At 37.0% G+C, this 15,370-nt stretch overlaps 1 protein-coding gene and 1 pseudogene across 1 annotated transcript in view; one reads left to right on the forward strand and one right to left on the reverse strand.

Annotated features, from left to right (window-relative positions):
• Positions 1–15,370, forward strand: part of NDUFV2 (NADH:ubiquinone oxidoreductase core subunit V2) — a 49,651-nt gene that overhangs the window by 26,701 nt on the left and 7,580 nt on the right. Inside the window, exons 5-7 of the mRNA XM_090285804.1 lie at positions 1,404–1,572; positions 2,591–2,700; positions 12,053–12,129. Of these exons, the coding sequence (XP_090141930.1) occupies positions 1,404–1,572; positions 2,591–2,700; positions 12,053–12,129 (356 nt within the window). The remainder of the gene's footprint in view (positions 1–1,403; positions 1,573–2,590; positions 2,701–12,052; positions 12,130–15,370) is intronic.
• On the reverse strand, positions 6,808–9,067 carry LOC150002886 (cell division cycle 7-related protein kinase pseudogene; annotated as a pseudogene).

Below are 15,370 nucleotides of genomic sequence, written 5' to 3' on the forward strand. Positions count from 1 at the left end.
CAAAAAATATTGTCCTGTTCTATTTTGAAATGGATGTGTATGTGTGAAAAGCAGGAAATAGCCCATAGGGAAGAGAATCAAGATTCTTTATACTTTACTTTTGAGACTTTTAATGTTACTGTTTCTCTCAAACCCCAGAGAAAAGCACAACCTTAAAACAAAAATAAAATGCAGAAACTAATGCATTAGTTCGTTAACCATTCCTGTGGTTCACAGCAGCAGCCCCAGGGAAGTTTTTTCAAATTAGACACCAGGGCCTTTACTCCCTGTGGTAGGGCGCCAGTGTCTTTTTTAGGCTCCAGCAGGTATATTTTGAGAGAGCTCCCCAGATTTACAGATTCGTACCTGGTTATTACCACCAAATTAATCACGGGTGAGCTGTGATTATATGTCTTTTGAGACTACTTTCCTTTAGAATCCCTGATATGAGAAAATTCAACATATATGTCATCTGAAATGTCATTTAATGAGCTTTCATGTCAAAATATGAGGATATATACATAATTTTTAAGAATGCCAGATATCAAATCTTAAGACTTGATAGATTAATAATATTAGATCACCAGAAAAGTTGTAGCCAGGATTATAGTCATGATAGACTGTGAACCAGCCAGCCCTAGCAAACAGCTTAAAAACAAACTCTTGTCTGCCCTAACAGACCTGCTCTGACCAAGAGAGTTGTGCTCAAATAGTGAGTCCCTTTGTCCTGAACTCCCCACATCCCCTCACTCCTCACCTACAGTGCCCTGCCCAATATGTCAAAACAAGTATTTTCTGTAAATACCTTGATGTGAAAGATTGGGAAGTACTAGTTTGTAAGATCCATAGGAAATGGTAAGGTGGGGATTGTATTGGAGGGTGGCGTGCGCACGCGTGCGCGCGCGCATGTGTGTGTGTGTGTGTGTGTGTGTGTGTAGGTAGATATGTAAATCAATATAAGCTAGTAGGTAAGCTTTGAGTCTCAACTGTTTTTCTGTTGCCATACCATTTGCATGCACTATATATTTTTGAAAAATTGTTGAAAAAATAGTTTATTAGAGTTTGGCCACTAAATTCTTGGCCATTTAGAAATTTTAAATTACAAAATAATGAGTTGAAATGATCAGAGTAGAAATTCTTAATAATGGAAGACAAAGATTTGAAGGGAAATGATCCTTTTGCAGAGATGAGGATTGGGGTCACCATTAGCCTCTGGGCTTCGTGTAGTTTAAGTGTAAGGTGTTCTTAAAAATTAAGGGGTTATACCTTGCAAACACCAAATACAGGTATATTTTCTACTTCTGGAGAACTTTCTTGTTTTTATGAAATTTAAGCAATACTGAAATACGCTTTTTACAACATACCTAAAGCTCCATTACTAAACCTTATGATTATGTTATTTAAAAATTTCCTAATATTTTTAGGTTGCAGAAGTTTTACAAGTACCTCCAATGAGAGTCTATGAAGTAGCAACTTTTTATACAATGTATAATCGAAAGCCAGTTGGAAAGTATCATATCCAGGTCTGCACTACTACACCTTGCATGCTTCGAAACTCTGACAGCATACTGGAGGCCATTCAGAAAAAGCTTGGTATGGGACACATTATATTTATAACTTTTATGAAAATTAGAATTGTCTTTCTAGAGTTGACCTACTTCTACCTGACTTTTCCATCTTTTGCTATCTTACTAGATCTGTACTTCATGAGTAAATTTTTGTCATCCTGTTTGTTTACCTTTATTTTTCATATTTTGCATTCGTAGTTCTTAGTCTCAAAGCTGAATTTTCACCTTTTCTTTTGTAATCATGAAGTATGTTGGAAAAGCTTCTAGGAATTTTAGTTTTCATTGTTTATAAAATTAAGTTTCATTGTGATAGTATATACATATATGTATGTTGTTAAAGTTATGTAGGTTTAAGAGTGTAGAATACATTTAAGAACATAAGTAGTGTTCATAAAAGTGTGGAAAAGGTTAATAAGGGAGTGGGAAAGGTTAATAAGGCACTGGGAATGGTTTATAAGTGTATGGGAAGGGTTTATAAAGCCTTAAAATATATATAAATACTAAAATAAATGTAAGGTTCCTACTTCGCAGATTTTCACCTATCACAGGGGGGTCTAGAAAGTAATACCTGTGATAAGTGAGGGAATACTGTAGAATTGCTGTGTCAGATTTTACTGTATTTTACCAAATGCCTTCCTTTAAGATATCAGGGTAATTGTTTTCCTCACATTCTTAATGATGTTTTACATTAGCAGTGTCCTGAGTCTTTGCCAGTATGATAGTATGACTGATTTTAGTTGGTTAATTGTTAATTATCACAGTCAAAATGAAAATAGTGCAGTCTGATTCACTGCTTCTGACAAACCCTGGAGATGAGTTCCCTGAAATTTGATTGTTTTTTAAAGGAATAAGTTCACTTAAGAAATCCTTGAATGTTCTAGTATAATTATATAGCATTTTCTTTAAGCAATTTAGTGCTCTTAAATACTTTTAGTATACCTCCATAATATGTTGTTGGTTTGTTTTCTTTTTTTTTTTTCCTTAAATCATATTGCTATTAAAATATAATCTTGTCCTTACAGTGATTATTTATATATTTTTAGGAATAAAGGTTGGGGAGACTACACCTGACAAACTTTTCACTCTTATAGAGGTGGAATGTTTAGGGGCCTGTGTAAATGCACCAATGGTTCAAATAAATGACAACTACTATGTGAGTATTTCACTTAATATAAATTAAAGTTGTATGATGTCATATTTAACATACTTATCTTCCTGTAAATGTTAGTTTCTGAATTACTCATTTAGAAGAAACTGTTGACATAAATACCTAGAAGGTTTTTTCTTTCTTCTTTATTTTTTGTTTTGTTTTTGTTTTGGTATCCTATTCTTTGATTTTCAAACATCAAAACCTTTCATAAAAATATGCCAATTTTAAAGATTTTATTTATTTTTAGAGAGAGGGGAAGGGAGGGAGAAAGAGAAGGAGAGAAACATCAGTTGGTTGCCTCTTGCACCACGCTGTCCCCAGCCGGGACCTGGCCTACAACCCAGGCATGTGACCTAACGGGGAATCAAACCAGCAACCTTTCAGTTCTTAGACTGTCGCTCAACCCATTGAGCCACACCAGCCTGGGGAAAATATGCCAGTTTTAGCTTCTTCTTTATTGTCAACCAGATGGTTTTTAAAAACTTACTTTAAAAAAATTTTGCACTTAACTCTAGGAGATAATGATATATTTGTAAAACTTTTAAATTATGAAAGTTTAGTAGTTTACATATATTGGATTGGCCAAAAAGTCCATGTTTTTTTTTCCATAGAATAAAAGATACATTCTTCATTTTCACCAATAACTTTACTGATTTGGATATTTCAAGTATGTTGGCTATCTCCCATGTGTATAATGTTGATTGTTCTCAATTAATGTCTCGATTTGATCACTATCAACATTAGCTGTTTTACTCAACTGTGAAGCACTGTCCAGCGAGAAATCCCCAGCATGAAACTTCGCAAATCATTTTTGACGTTTGCTCAGTCACAGCATCTTCGCCATATGCTGCACATATTCTTTTTGTGGTTCAGTTGCATTTTTACCTTTCTTGAAACAATAAAGCATAATGTGCTGAAAATTATATTTTCTTCCATCTTAAATATTAAAATGGCTACACAAAAATTCACCAGTTTTGATAAGTTTTGTTTTAAATGCACATTGATAAAACAGCTATCACAATACAATTTAAAAGAATTGTTTTGAATAAAGTTAAAGACAATTGAGTGCTTACTAAAGCCATCTTACAGACAAAAAAAAAAAAAGATCTTTTTGGCCAATCCAATAATTACAGAAAATAACCACCAAGACTTAACAGATAACATTTCCCACACTTCAGGAAATTATTTCTATCCTTATTATTATTTGTAGAGATAAGCTATAGACACAAGTAAACCATTCTCATTTCCACCCAAAATCCTGTTCTTTTCCATTCATTCCCAGAGACAACCACTATCATAAATTTAGTGTGTATTCTTCCTTTACATGTTTTTCAACTTTTTAAATATACAGCCATACTAATATGTAATTCTATATTGCTTTTTCTAACTAATTTTATAGAGATGGTATATCTTTCTCTTAGTACTGTTTTAGCCAGGTATCACAAGTTGTGCTTTTTAAATTCTTTAAAATCCTCACCCGAGGATATGTTTACTGATTTGCTAGAGAGAGAGAGATGTGAGAGGGAAACATTGATCGGTTGCCTCCCATACACACCCCAACCCAGGATCAAGCCCACAATTTCAATCTGTGCCTTGACTGGGAATTGAACCCACAGCCTTCTGGTGTATGGGATGACACTCCAACCAACTGAGTACCTGGCCAGGGAGGTATAATTTTGATTCATTCACACTGGGCAGCTACTGTTGTGTTGGCTGTTGTTATTTTTTTATTTCACAACTTAAGGGAAAAGAGGTCAGTGTCACTAACTAGTGAGTTATTTCATATTTTAAAAATTCTTGTAGCACACCGGTTGAAAATTGCTGCTTTAGACTATGAAACCCTAAAGCCAAGTATGCTTGGTGTTCTACTTCTCTATCTGGGTTTTCTTTTAGTTTTTGGTTTCTGGGTATTTCTTTTTTGCCAATGTATTGATGAAATTTAAAAGCATTTATAGTTGGTACAACAGGAAATTCAATCAGGTTGGCTATTCTGCCATAATGCCTGAAATGGATATCTATAACCTTTTTTAATGAAGATGAAATTTGATTTCTTTGGCCTGTTAGATTTCTAGGGTGTTCTCATTCCTTGTAGTGATTTTCTTTATTTTAATGATCAGTGATTTAAATTTCTTATGTATTTCCCATACTTTAAAGAAAAGCCCTTTAAAAATATGGCAACAACTTCCCCTTTTCTTACATTTCTAACAGTTTATTCATAATAATGAAGACCTTGATTTAAGAAGGAATTAGCCAATCAAGGCTTTATATGAAGTATTATAAGACTAAATATGGTAGCCCACGGATTTATTCAAGAACTAAAGATTCTTCCAATTAGTAATGGTATAGTCTTTGCCAAGGCAGTTAACTTTTATGTATCTCAGTTGATGAATGGATAAAATGCAATAGTTACATAAACTTTGATTGGATCCTACTTAGGGAAAAAACTGTTACCACATTTTGAGGATGGTTAGATAGATTAGAATGTGGACTTGACATCTGATTTTGTTAAGGAATTATTGTTAGTTAATTAGGTGTGGTAATGGCATTATGTTATTTAAGAAAATTTTCTTATTAGGAGCTGGCTTACTGAAGTATCGGGTGAAGTGTTACAATGTCTACAACTTGTTTTCAAATGGTACAGCCCAAAAAAGGGCATAGGTGTACATAATGCAAATTGGCAACTTAAAAGTTGTTCAGTCTATGTAGGAATATGGGTATTCATGTTAGCTTTCAAATTCTTTAAAAATATATATATATATATAAAAGGATAACTATTAACCATACAAATTCAAAATCATTTCAAGTTTTTTAAAAAAAGATTACAGCATAACACAGAGCCATCAATTGTAATGGTATATATGTATATATATACCATACTTACCAAATAGAGTAGGTAGACATACTGACTTCAGCATTCAAGATAAAATGAATGTTATATGTCCCTAAGCTGGTTCTATATTCTATGACTTCTAATAATGGAGATTTCTGGATAAATCCACATCCCCAGACTTATCTCTCATAGAAAGTTGGATAAGCCATCATTGATGTATATCACTTTGGAATGTAGTAATACATAAACCTCTATCTTTGGTCTTTTTCTGCTTTACTTCATTATCTCTGTTTCCACCACAGTCAAGACTCCAGTAAGCAGCCTTCTCTGAACAGGATCAACTTAGACAAAACAGAGATCTGGATGACTCCAGGCAGAGAAGTCTCCAGTAATATTCTCAATTCTGTGCTCACTCTTCCTTTTAGCAGCTACCTAATTATACCTAAGATGGTGCATTAAAAAACAAAAAGCATACACATTGAAAGAAAAAGAAAAGAGTTTGGACTATCGATCTTCACTTTGGTCCTGTGGCTTCCCTTTATCTACCAATATATGCATTATTTTAAGTTCCCAACTATAAACACGTATAATATTTAACAAACCACTCAGAAACTTTATGGAAAGCCCCATATAATTTCCAAGAAGAATGTGTAATGTGGGGGTAGAGAAGGCAAAAGAAAAAACAAAAAACCAAAAAAACATGAGAGAAACCACTTTAAAAAATGGCAATTCACAAAGTAAATGCTTTCCAGAATACTTTTTTAAATGGATAAATTCAACTCAATTTTAAGTGATAACCCCCCTAAATACTTTCTCATTGTTTTAGTGTTGATAAAAGGTATTAATATATGCCTCTAGAACAGGAAATTATCTTAACCTACAGAATGGTTAGAGCACCAGTACCAGGTTGAGTTTTCCAAAGGTATGCATAGCCCATTGCTGAAAGAAACCAATAAAGCAAGTCTTTTGACTCATTTAATCCCTAACACATCCATTAATTTTCAGACTTGCACCTTGAACCCCCTAGGTATTAGGCTAAAACTGCATATGGCAATGACAAATAATTAGGGAAACTAAAGTGCTGATTCTCCTTAGGTCGATCTAACTCAAAAGATCATGTTGTTAGTCCAAAGAACTATTCCAAGCACCACAAGTAATCTTAATTCATATTCTATAATCTGCCAAGAGAGCAAATACTAAAACTTCAAAATAAATTATTCATCCTGCCTTCTTCTGTAATCAAGAACTTATGGCTGTACATAGAACTTTTTCACCCCATCTCACAATACACAACAGCAAACATGAATAACAATATTCATGAACTCAAATCTTTTAAAAAAAGGATGCAACAAAGCTTCTTCTGCTGTTATTCTTGAAGCTGGATTAAGATCCAGAAGTTTATCAAGCAGGTCATAAGCTTCATCAGTTACTTTGTCTAAGCCTTCTAAGTTGGTAGTGTTCACATAAAAATGACCCCCACAGCCATTTCTGTGCCCTTTATACAATGAATTTCCTGAGTACTGTGCTTGAGGTGTTTGTTCGAGGTGAGAAGCTTTATGGTCAGTCTTCTCTGAAACTGTTGGATCATGAGCAGATCCCTGTATATCACTTGTTAATTTGGGAGTGTTAGTGTCTATACTAGCCCTGGCTGGTTTAGCTCAGTGGATTGAGCGTCGGCCTGCGAGCTAAGTGTCGCTGGTTCGATCTTCCAGTCAGGGCACATCAGAGAAGGAAAACTCTGACTCCAAAAAACCTCCGCTGCCTTGCGGCATACCTCTTCAGGGGAAAGGCTAAGGGAGTAAACCCCGACAGAAAATCCGGAGCCGGAGTCCCTAAGGCGGTTTGACGTTGTAGTCAACACCGGCAACTCCTGCGGCGCACCTGAAGCCAAGCTGTATCGACTCCGTCTTTCCCTTGGACCCTTCAGCTGCGAAGAGAGGGGGGGTCTGCTGCATGGGCAACAGCAGACCCTCCATATTACCCTGCCCAGGCTCTGTGGCTTCAGTGTCATCGCAAGATGTCGATTCAACACGGGAGGAGACATACCATGTCACTCCCGAGTTGGACTGCACAGCCATTCTCGGCGGTGCAGATAGACTCTTAAGAAGCTACACCATCGTCTCTCGAGACAGACGGCTGCCGACGACGAGTGTCTATACCTCTGAGCTTCTCACAGAGTTTTCTCAAGTCTTGGGCTGGGACTTCTTTGCTACACAATATTGATTTGCCAAAAGTTTTAGCGGCCTGGATAGTTTCTGTGGATCCACGAATTGTCATAATTTGAGCCAAAGCAGTTAAATCATCACTTGCTTTATAAAATGGATATCGTCCACTAAGCAAAAAAAGAAATATGACACCTGCAGACCACATGTCAATTGCTGTAGTTTGATTGGGGCACTTTGTCAAGACCTCTGGAGCTCTGAATCCTGGTGTACCTGCCCTCGGGGCAACCTGTTGTCCCCTTGAAAGGCAAATACAGCAAACTTTATCTGTTGCAGAACAGTCACAGGTCTGGCTGGCTGGGCAAGGACTGGTACTTTTCTTCATCACACCACTATTCATAACTTTTGTAGAAACAGCTTTCTTTTCTGTTGCTAACTTTCTAGATATTACATCCACAGTCTTTGACGTCTTCATAAGTTTCACTGCAGGGCTCTCATGTGAAATGGAGCTGTGTATGTTGACATTTCTTTCTCCAAAAACAGTGCTGGACAGAAAGGCCTAGAGATCCATCCTTTACATCTTTTCCTTGTTTAATCTGAATTTGTGTATTTGCATAGGGCTTTTTAACAGAAGTTTTTGTGGTGGGCTGCTGATACAGCTCCTTAGGTGCTGCTGGGCCACTCAATGAAATCTTGTTTCCAGTAATTAAATGTGATTTATTTTGTGAACAACTTCCCTGCTGAGCTTCAGACTGGACAAATTTGAGAAGCTCTATTTTTGTATCATGGGTTCCTTGAGCCAAACCAAAGTCTACCAAGGCATACTTTTTCAGGTGCCTATTACATAAAAAATTCCTGGGCTTAACATCATGGTGAACAGTACCAAACTTATGGATGCGTTTCAAGGTTTTAAACAGATTAAACATATATTCCCATACTTCTTGAAAGGAAGGAGAATTCAAGATGTCCAGATATGGCATAGCAATAACCACATGATCATTTTTACTAAAGCAGTATTTAACTCCCATGACATTGTTTTGTCCCCCAGCCACTGTTAGCACTGAAGTTCAGCTGCAATTCTTATAGGATGACTTGTTGGAATTAAGTGTTTTAGAGCAGTTTTCTCTTCAAGTCCTACTTGTAACTGTGCTATAGCCAGATAAACAGAGCTGAAAGTGCCTTCTCCAATTTTGTCCTTAATCTTAAACACATTACCAAGCTGTGGGTACAGCTTCATAAAGCTGCTCAATATCTTTTTAACACCTACTAGTTTAAAAGTCTGTTCATGTTTTTTTAATGAGCCATCCACCTGCAACTGGTCACACATGGGAGAAAAAGCCATAGGTTCTTCCTCCTGAATTCCCAAAGACGACTTCATCACAAAACAACTGGGATGCAAAATGCCAGCTAAGGGGTCATATCCACTGGGGAGCAAAGCAGGGTTTAAGGGAATACGACTTAAGTGGCTCCACAGAAACCTGGGTAGCCGCTTCCAAGAGCACCCCACCTACCGAATCTGCCAAATGCCCCTGTTTTCAAATTCTTATAAAAAAATTTATGGGGAGGAATAAAATCATTAGATGAGTTTAAATATTTATTCTAGCTATGAAGTCCTGAATATCTGTTAAACCCTAAGTTTGAAAGCAGCTTTTTATTTTCATAAATGTTTAATTCAACCAGTATTATAGCTCTTTTATGTGCACTGGAGATACAGTATTGAATCATGATTTCTCTAGTATAGTACTAGGGTACTACAAAACATTTTGTTAATTACTTAACAGTTTTGAAGGGGGTGGGGATATAATATACGTTAGGCATTTTTCTCTTAGTTTAATCTTGCCATTCTGTTTTGACTGTTTTGATTAAACCTAGGTTGCAGCAGCTAGGCACACAAGTGCATGTCTTTATGTGTTTTAATTATATTTGTTATTTAAAATAACACTTTTTTGAACTAAAAGTTTTGCACAGGTGTGGTGTATAAAATGTATGGCACTTCTAGTTGAAATGGGGTTTGGAGGCTCAGGATCATTAAAATAAATGTGTCAAAAATAAGTTTGTTTTTTAGACTTCTAGCCAAGATGAAGGCTTAGACTGACACCCTCTGGTCTCCCTCCACAAATAAGTAGGAATACAACTACTTCAAAACAAAAGATAACTAGAAATTCCAGAAAACAAAACTACATGGAAGCCCAGTGTATGAAGTTATAAACCAGCAGTGCTCGTCTGGACGGGTAGGAGGGGCGAAATTGGAATCTGGACGGAAAGGTCGGGCTGTGCTGCCTGTGGTAGCAGCGGGGATAGCGGCAGGACTGTAAGAAACGCCAGGGGAGCCATCCCGGCTGCAGTTGAGACCTGGCAGCTCGCGATTCCAGCGTTGGGGAAGGCAGATACCCCATTGCCTTGGACGGTGAGGCCATGGGGAAGAAGCCACCCTGTCTTTCAGAATAGAGTAATGGCAGGAATCCATCTTGGACCCCCGCCCCCTCACAAAGCGCCACAGAGCGGTGAAAAAGGTCACCGGTCTCCAGGTAGTGACAAGTGCACGGGGCGCTGCCCCCTACAGCCCGCCCAGGAAACAAAGGTAAACAGAAAACTGACAGGATGAAACAGACCATGATTGAAATCCCGGTGATGCAGCTCACCAGGCAGCAGATGAGGGACCTAACTGATGAGAAAATAAGAAATCTTTCTGAGGCTCAGTTCAGAGCTATAGTCATAAGGTGGCTTACAGAATTAACAAAAGATTTGGAACAAGACGGGGAAAGAATGAAAGCTAGTCACACTGAAACGAATGAAAACACATATGACAAATGGTGAGGAAATGAAAACCAGAGATCAAATCAATAAATCAGAACATAGGGAAGGAACAAGCAGTCAACCAGTGCAGAAAGAGGAAACAAAAAGGGAGGAACATGAGGAGAGTCACAGAAACCTCTGGGACAGCTATAAAGCAAACGAACATTCGAGTTATAGGATTGCCAGAGGGCGAAGAAGAAGGAGAAACAGAAAAATTCTGTGAAAAAATAATGAAGCAGAACTTCCCGAACTTGGGGAAGGAAATAGACTTACAGGTCCAGGAAGCACAGAGAGTTCCAAATAAACTGGACCCAGGGAGAACCACTCCAAGACACATTATAATCAAATTGTCAAAAATTAAAGATAAAGAGAGAATCTTAAAAGCAGCAAGAGAGAAGAAAAGAATTATGTACAAAGGGATCCCAATTAGACTATCAGCTGATTTCTCAAAGGAGACCCTGCAGGCAAGAAGGGACTGGCAAGAAATATTCAAAGGAATGAAAAGCAAAAACCTACAGCCACGAATACTCTTATCCAGCGAAACTGTCATTCAGAATAGAAGGGCAGAGAAAGTGCTTCCAGGACAAAGGAAAACTGAAGCAGTTCATTAGATCCAAACCACTATTATATGAGATGTTAAAGGGACTGGTTTAGAAGAAGGAGGATCAAAACTATAAACATTAAAATGAAAACTGCACCACCACAACAACAGAAGCTAGGGAATCGAAACAAAGGCAAGCTAAGTAGGCAACGAGAGTGGGAAAAGATTTATAGGTATGGGGAACATATTGTGGGGAGTTCAGCAGGGAGGTGGAAGGGGGAAAAGGAGGGAGATGGTACAGGAATTAAGAAGCATAGAGGGGAATGGAGTAGACAGGAAGAGGTTGAGAAGAATTATATGCACAACCAATGGACATGGACTAAAAGTGGGGGACATGGACTGGAGGGAGGGGGTCACTGGGTGGAGGGGTGCAGAAGGAAAAGAAATTGGGACAAATGTAACATTATAATCAATAAAACATTTAAAAAATAAGTTTTTTTAAACTTTCCCTCCAAAAATTAAATGAATTTGAAACCATGAATTTCACCTGGGAAAGAAAGAAGGTATCACTGGGATAATAGATCTTTAGGTCATCTACTTTTAAGTTGCTATGCCTGCTGGTTCTAGTTACTATTTGACATCTCAGTGTTTTCTCAAGGACTTAGTGTTTGTTAACATTTGCTACAGCACTGTTCTATTTTATATATTTTCTCATTGAATTCTCAAGTAGGTTTACAAATGAAGAAACAGACTTAAGGAGGCTAAGTAACTTGTCGAGGATTACTAGAGTGAGGACTCAAATGCAGAACTATTAGACTCAAAGCACTAGTCTGTATTGCCTCTTCAGCTGCAGCTCTTCATGTATATTGCATTTAGCAGTATGTACTATATGAGTATATAGAAGGTATTCAGTTGCTGCTGCCTTGTAACTAACCTGTAAGTCTGTAGAGACAAACTATAACTAAGTGATATTAGGAATTTACACAGATTTGAATAGTAGAAAATAATTTTAATATTTTTTTGTAGGAGGATCTTACACCTAAGGATATGGAAGAAATTATTGATGAGCTGAAGGCTGGCAAAACTCCAAAACCTGGGCCAAGGTATGCTTTTATTTTTATATAATAAATTTTAAAGCTTTAACCTAAATTAGTCTTTCACTTAAACATAATTTGTAGAACTTTATCATTGCCCTTACTGGTGTGGCTCAGTTGGTTGGGCATCACCTCATAAAGTGAAAGGTCACTGGTTTGATTCCCTGTTGGGGCACATGCCTGGTTCCATGTTTGGTGTTGGACCATGTATGACAGGCAACTGGTTGATATTTGTCTCTCATATCGGTGTTTCTCTCCCTCTGTCTCACCCTCCCTTCCCCTCTCTCTAAAAAATAAATAAAATCTTAAAAAAAAATTCATACCCTAAGTTCACAGAAGTTGTCAGGAGCCTTGGATAGTATCTACACTAACCTGTCACTTAAAGGAAAAATTGTGTTCCTCCTCTAAAACTCTCAGATAATCATCTAGTATCTACTTGGATATTTATAGAGAAGGGAAATTTACTAGAAAGAAATCTAGTTTATTATTTAAAAGTTCACACTGCCACAGATTGACCCAATGTCTGTCTCCTCCTAATTTCTAACTAAAGATCCTATTCTACCCTTTGAACCAGCAGACGGTAATTTTTATACATCTTCCACATGATGGACGGCTCTTTAGTCACTTAAAATAGCTATCGTGTCTGCCCCATATCTTTTTCTTAGATTTAATATCCATAGTTGTTTCATTGTTTTTCTTTATATTATCGAGTTTGGTCTCTTTCTTCTTAGGTTTTCTAGTTGGCTAGTGACTTTCTTAACGTGATACTTAAACTAATCACACTATTTGATATATATATGTGCCAAGCAGTATGCAGGGTATTGTAGGACTGTCTCCTTTCCTCTAGACATTATGCTTGTAATAATGAAGCCTAATTACATCAACTCTCGCCTCAGATACTATTATACCATTAATTGCACATATAGTCAGTTAGTTATGCATAGGTCTTTTTTAACCTAAGCACTGTTTATCCAGTTTGCTCCCATCCTGCAGTTGTGTTAACTAATTACTTTTCTTTCAATTATACACCTGAACCTTTGCTGCTAAACAAACCTCTATTCTGTATCTAAGTGTTCACATCACTCTCTTAATACCAGCAAATGTTAGCATGATGTAATACAGTTGTAATCCTTTTGTAGGTATTTCTTTCTGATTATATCATATAAAATTTCTTTCTCTAAACATATTTGTAGGTTTTAATGGCTATATAGTATTCTAATGTATTAAAAGAACTGATGTTATTTTTAAAAAGATTTTATTTATTTATTTTTAGAGAGGGGAAAGGAGGGAAAGAGAGCGAGAGAAACTTCAGTTGCAAGAGAAACATCAGTGCGTTGCCCCTTGAATGGCCCAAACTGTGTACCTGGCCTGCAGCCCAGGCATGTGCCCTCACTTTGAATCAAACCGGCAGCCTTTCAATCCATAGGCCAGAGCTCAATCCACAGAGCCAGACCAGCCAGGACTGATGTGTTCTTTATTCCTCTGTTTTAAAATGTATTTTCCTTTCTACTTTTTGTTATAAATAACAATAACCCTGAAGTTGGATTGGTAAATCAGACGGTATGAGGGGTTCTATAATCTGTACTCTAGAAGTACTCACTTATTCTGGCAGACTAATAACCCTACCTAATAAGAAAAAGAGGTCATTTCAGGATAACTTAAGTTTAGTATAGGCAAGCTGGCCCCTATTGACTATCACCTTCTATTCTAAGAACATATCCTTCTTTTAATACTCAAATTGAATTTGCTTAAATTGGTTTGGAATTTTCTTCCTAGTTCTTCACTTTCTTGGGCTACACTTATATTTGGGGGGGGGGGGTAAAACATTTCTATGGGAAGAATCAGTCTCCTTTTTGGAGGCTATCGAAGAGAAGCCTTTTGTCATTTAACATTATGATATCTTTCTTAGTCACTGTCCTGTTCCTTACTTACTCTTGCTTCAAATGCAGCTATCTCATTCTCCTCCTGAGACCCATAGGAAAGTCCATGTTTTCCACAAACTTCAACTTGTTTTTAGGACTCAGATGTGTTTTTTTTACATTTTTTAAGTATATTTTATTATGTTGTTACAATAGTTGCAATTTTTTTTCCCCTTTGCTCCCCTCTGCCCAGTACCCTCCTTCCCTCCAGCAATCCCACCCCTTTTAGTTCATTTCCATAGGTTGTGCATATAAGTTCTTTGAGGACTCAGATGTTTTTTAATGAATTTATACTACACTTGTATTTATACTCAAATCCATAACTATTTTCAGCTTTTAGATACTTTTTTTGATTGAATGACTTTTTTAGAGAAAGGAAGGGAGAGAAAAACACATTGATTTGTTGTTCCACTTATTTATGCATTATTGGTTGATTCTTGTATGTGCCCTGACCAGGGATCAAACCTCCAACCTTGGCGTACTGGAATGAAGCTCTAACCAACTCAGCTATCTGGCCAGGACTGGGTACTTTGTTTTAATATATTAAGTGCAGATTTCCTCAAAAAATCCACTTGGTTTCTTTAGATACCACCTTTTCTTAGTGTTTATGATTCTGTAGTCATATTTTTGCCGCTTAGATCCTCCTTCCCGTCTATCAATTACAATATTAATACAACATTAATATCCTGCCACACAGATAGTTGCTTCATCTACTTGATTGCATTCCCTCACCATTCATTTATTTCACAAACACTTCTGAGTGCGTGCTCTGTGCTAGCACTATTTTAGGTTCTGCATGCAATTATAAACAATGTAAAATGGTCATTTTATATTCTAGTGAGAGACAACTAATATAATATCTGAGTAAATAATGCTAAGACACAGCGGAGTTAGGGGATTGAGAATGAGAATGATTGGAGGTAAATTTAGTCCGGAGGGGCTTTCTGAACTGTTTACATTTGAGCCATGCATGACCTGAATGGTAAGCCCAAACACCATGTAAAGAACTGAAGGGACAATTCCCAGGGAGTGGGGAGAGGATGTATTAAGGCCCTGGAAGAAACAACAGTATGGTTGCAGTGACGTGATAAGAAGGAAAGTGTTGGAAAGGGTCAGTGAGGTATATAAGTGTCTAAATAAGTAATTTCCATTGAACCCTAAATAAATAAAAAGCTGTTGGAAACTTTCTAGGTAGGAATGATAGAGTGATCTTGTTAAAATTATTGTCCCAGTTCCTGAGTAGAGGATATTTTAAAATTTCATGGATGTTGTGGAGCAGAGGAATTATAAATGATTTCTAGTTTTTTGGTCTGAGCACCTCAGTGGTTCCT

Source organism: Furipterus horrens, unplaced genomic scaffold (genome assembly GCF_987537825.1).
Source record: "Furipterus horrens unplaced genomic scaffold, mFurHor1.1.pri manual_scaffold_8, whole genome shotgun sequence".
Lineage (NCBI taxonomy): Eukaryota > Metazoa > Chordata > Mammalia > Chiroptera > Furipteridae > Furipterus > Furipterus horrens.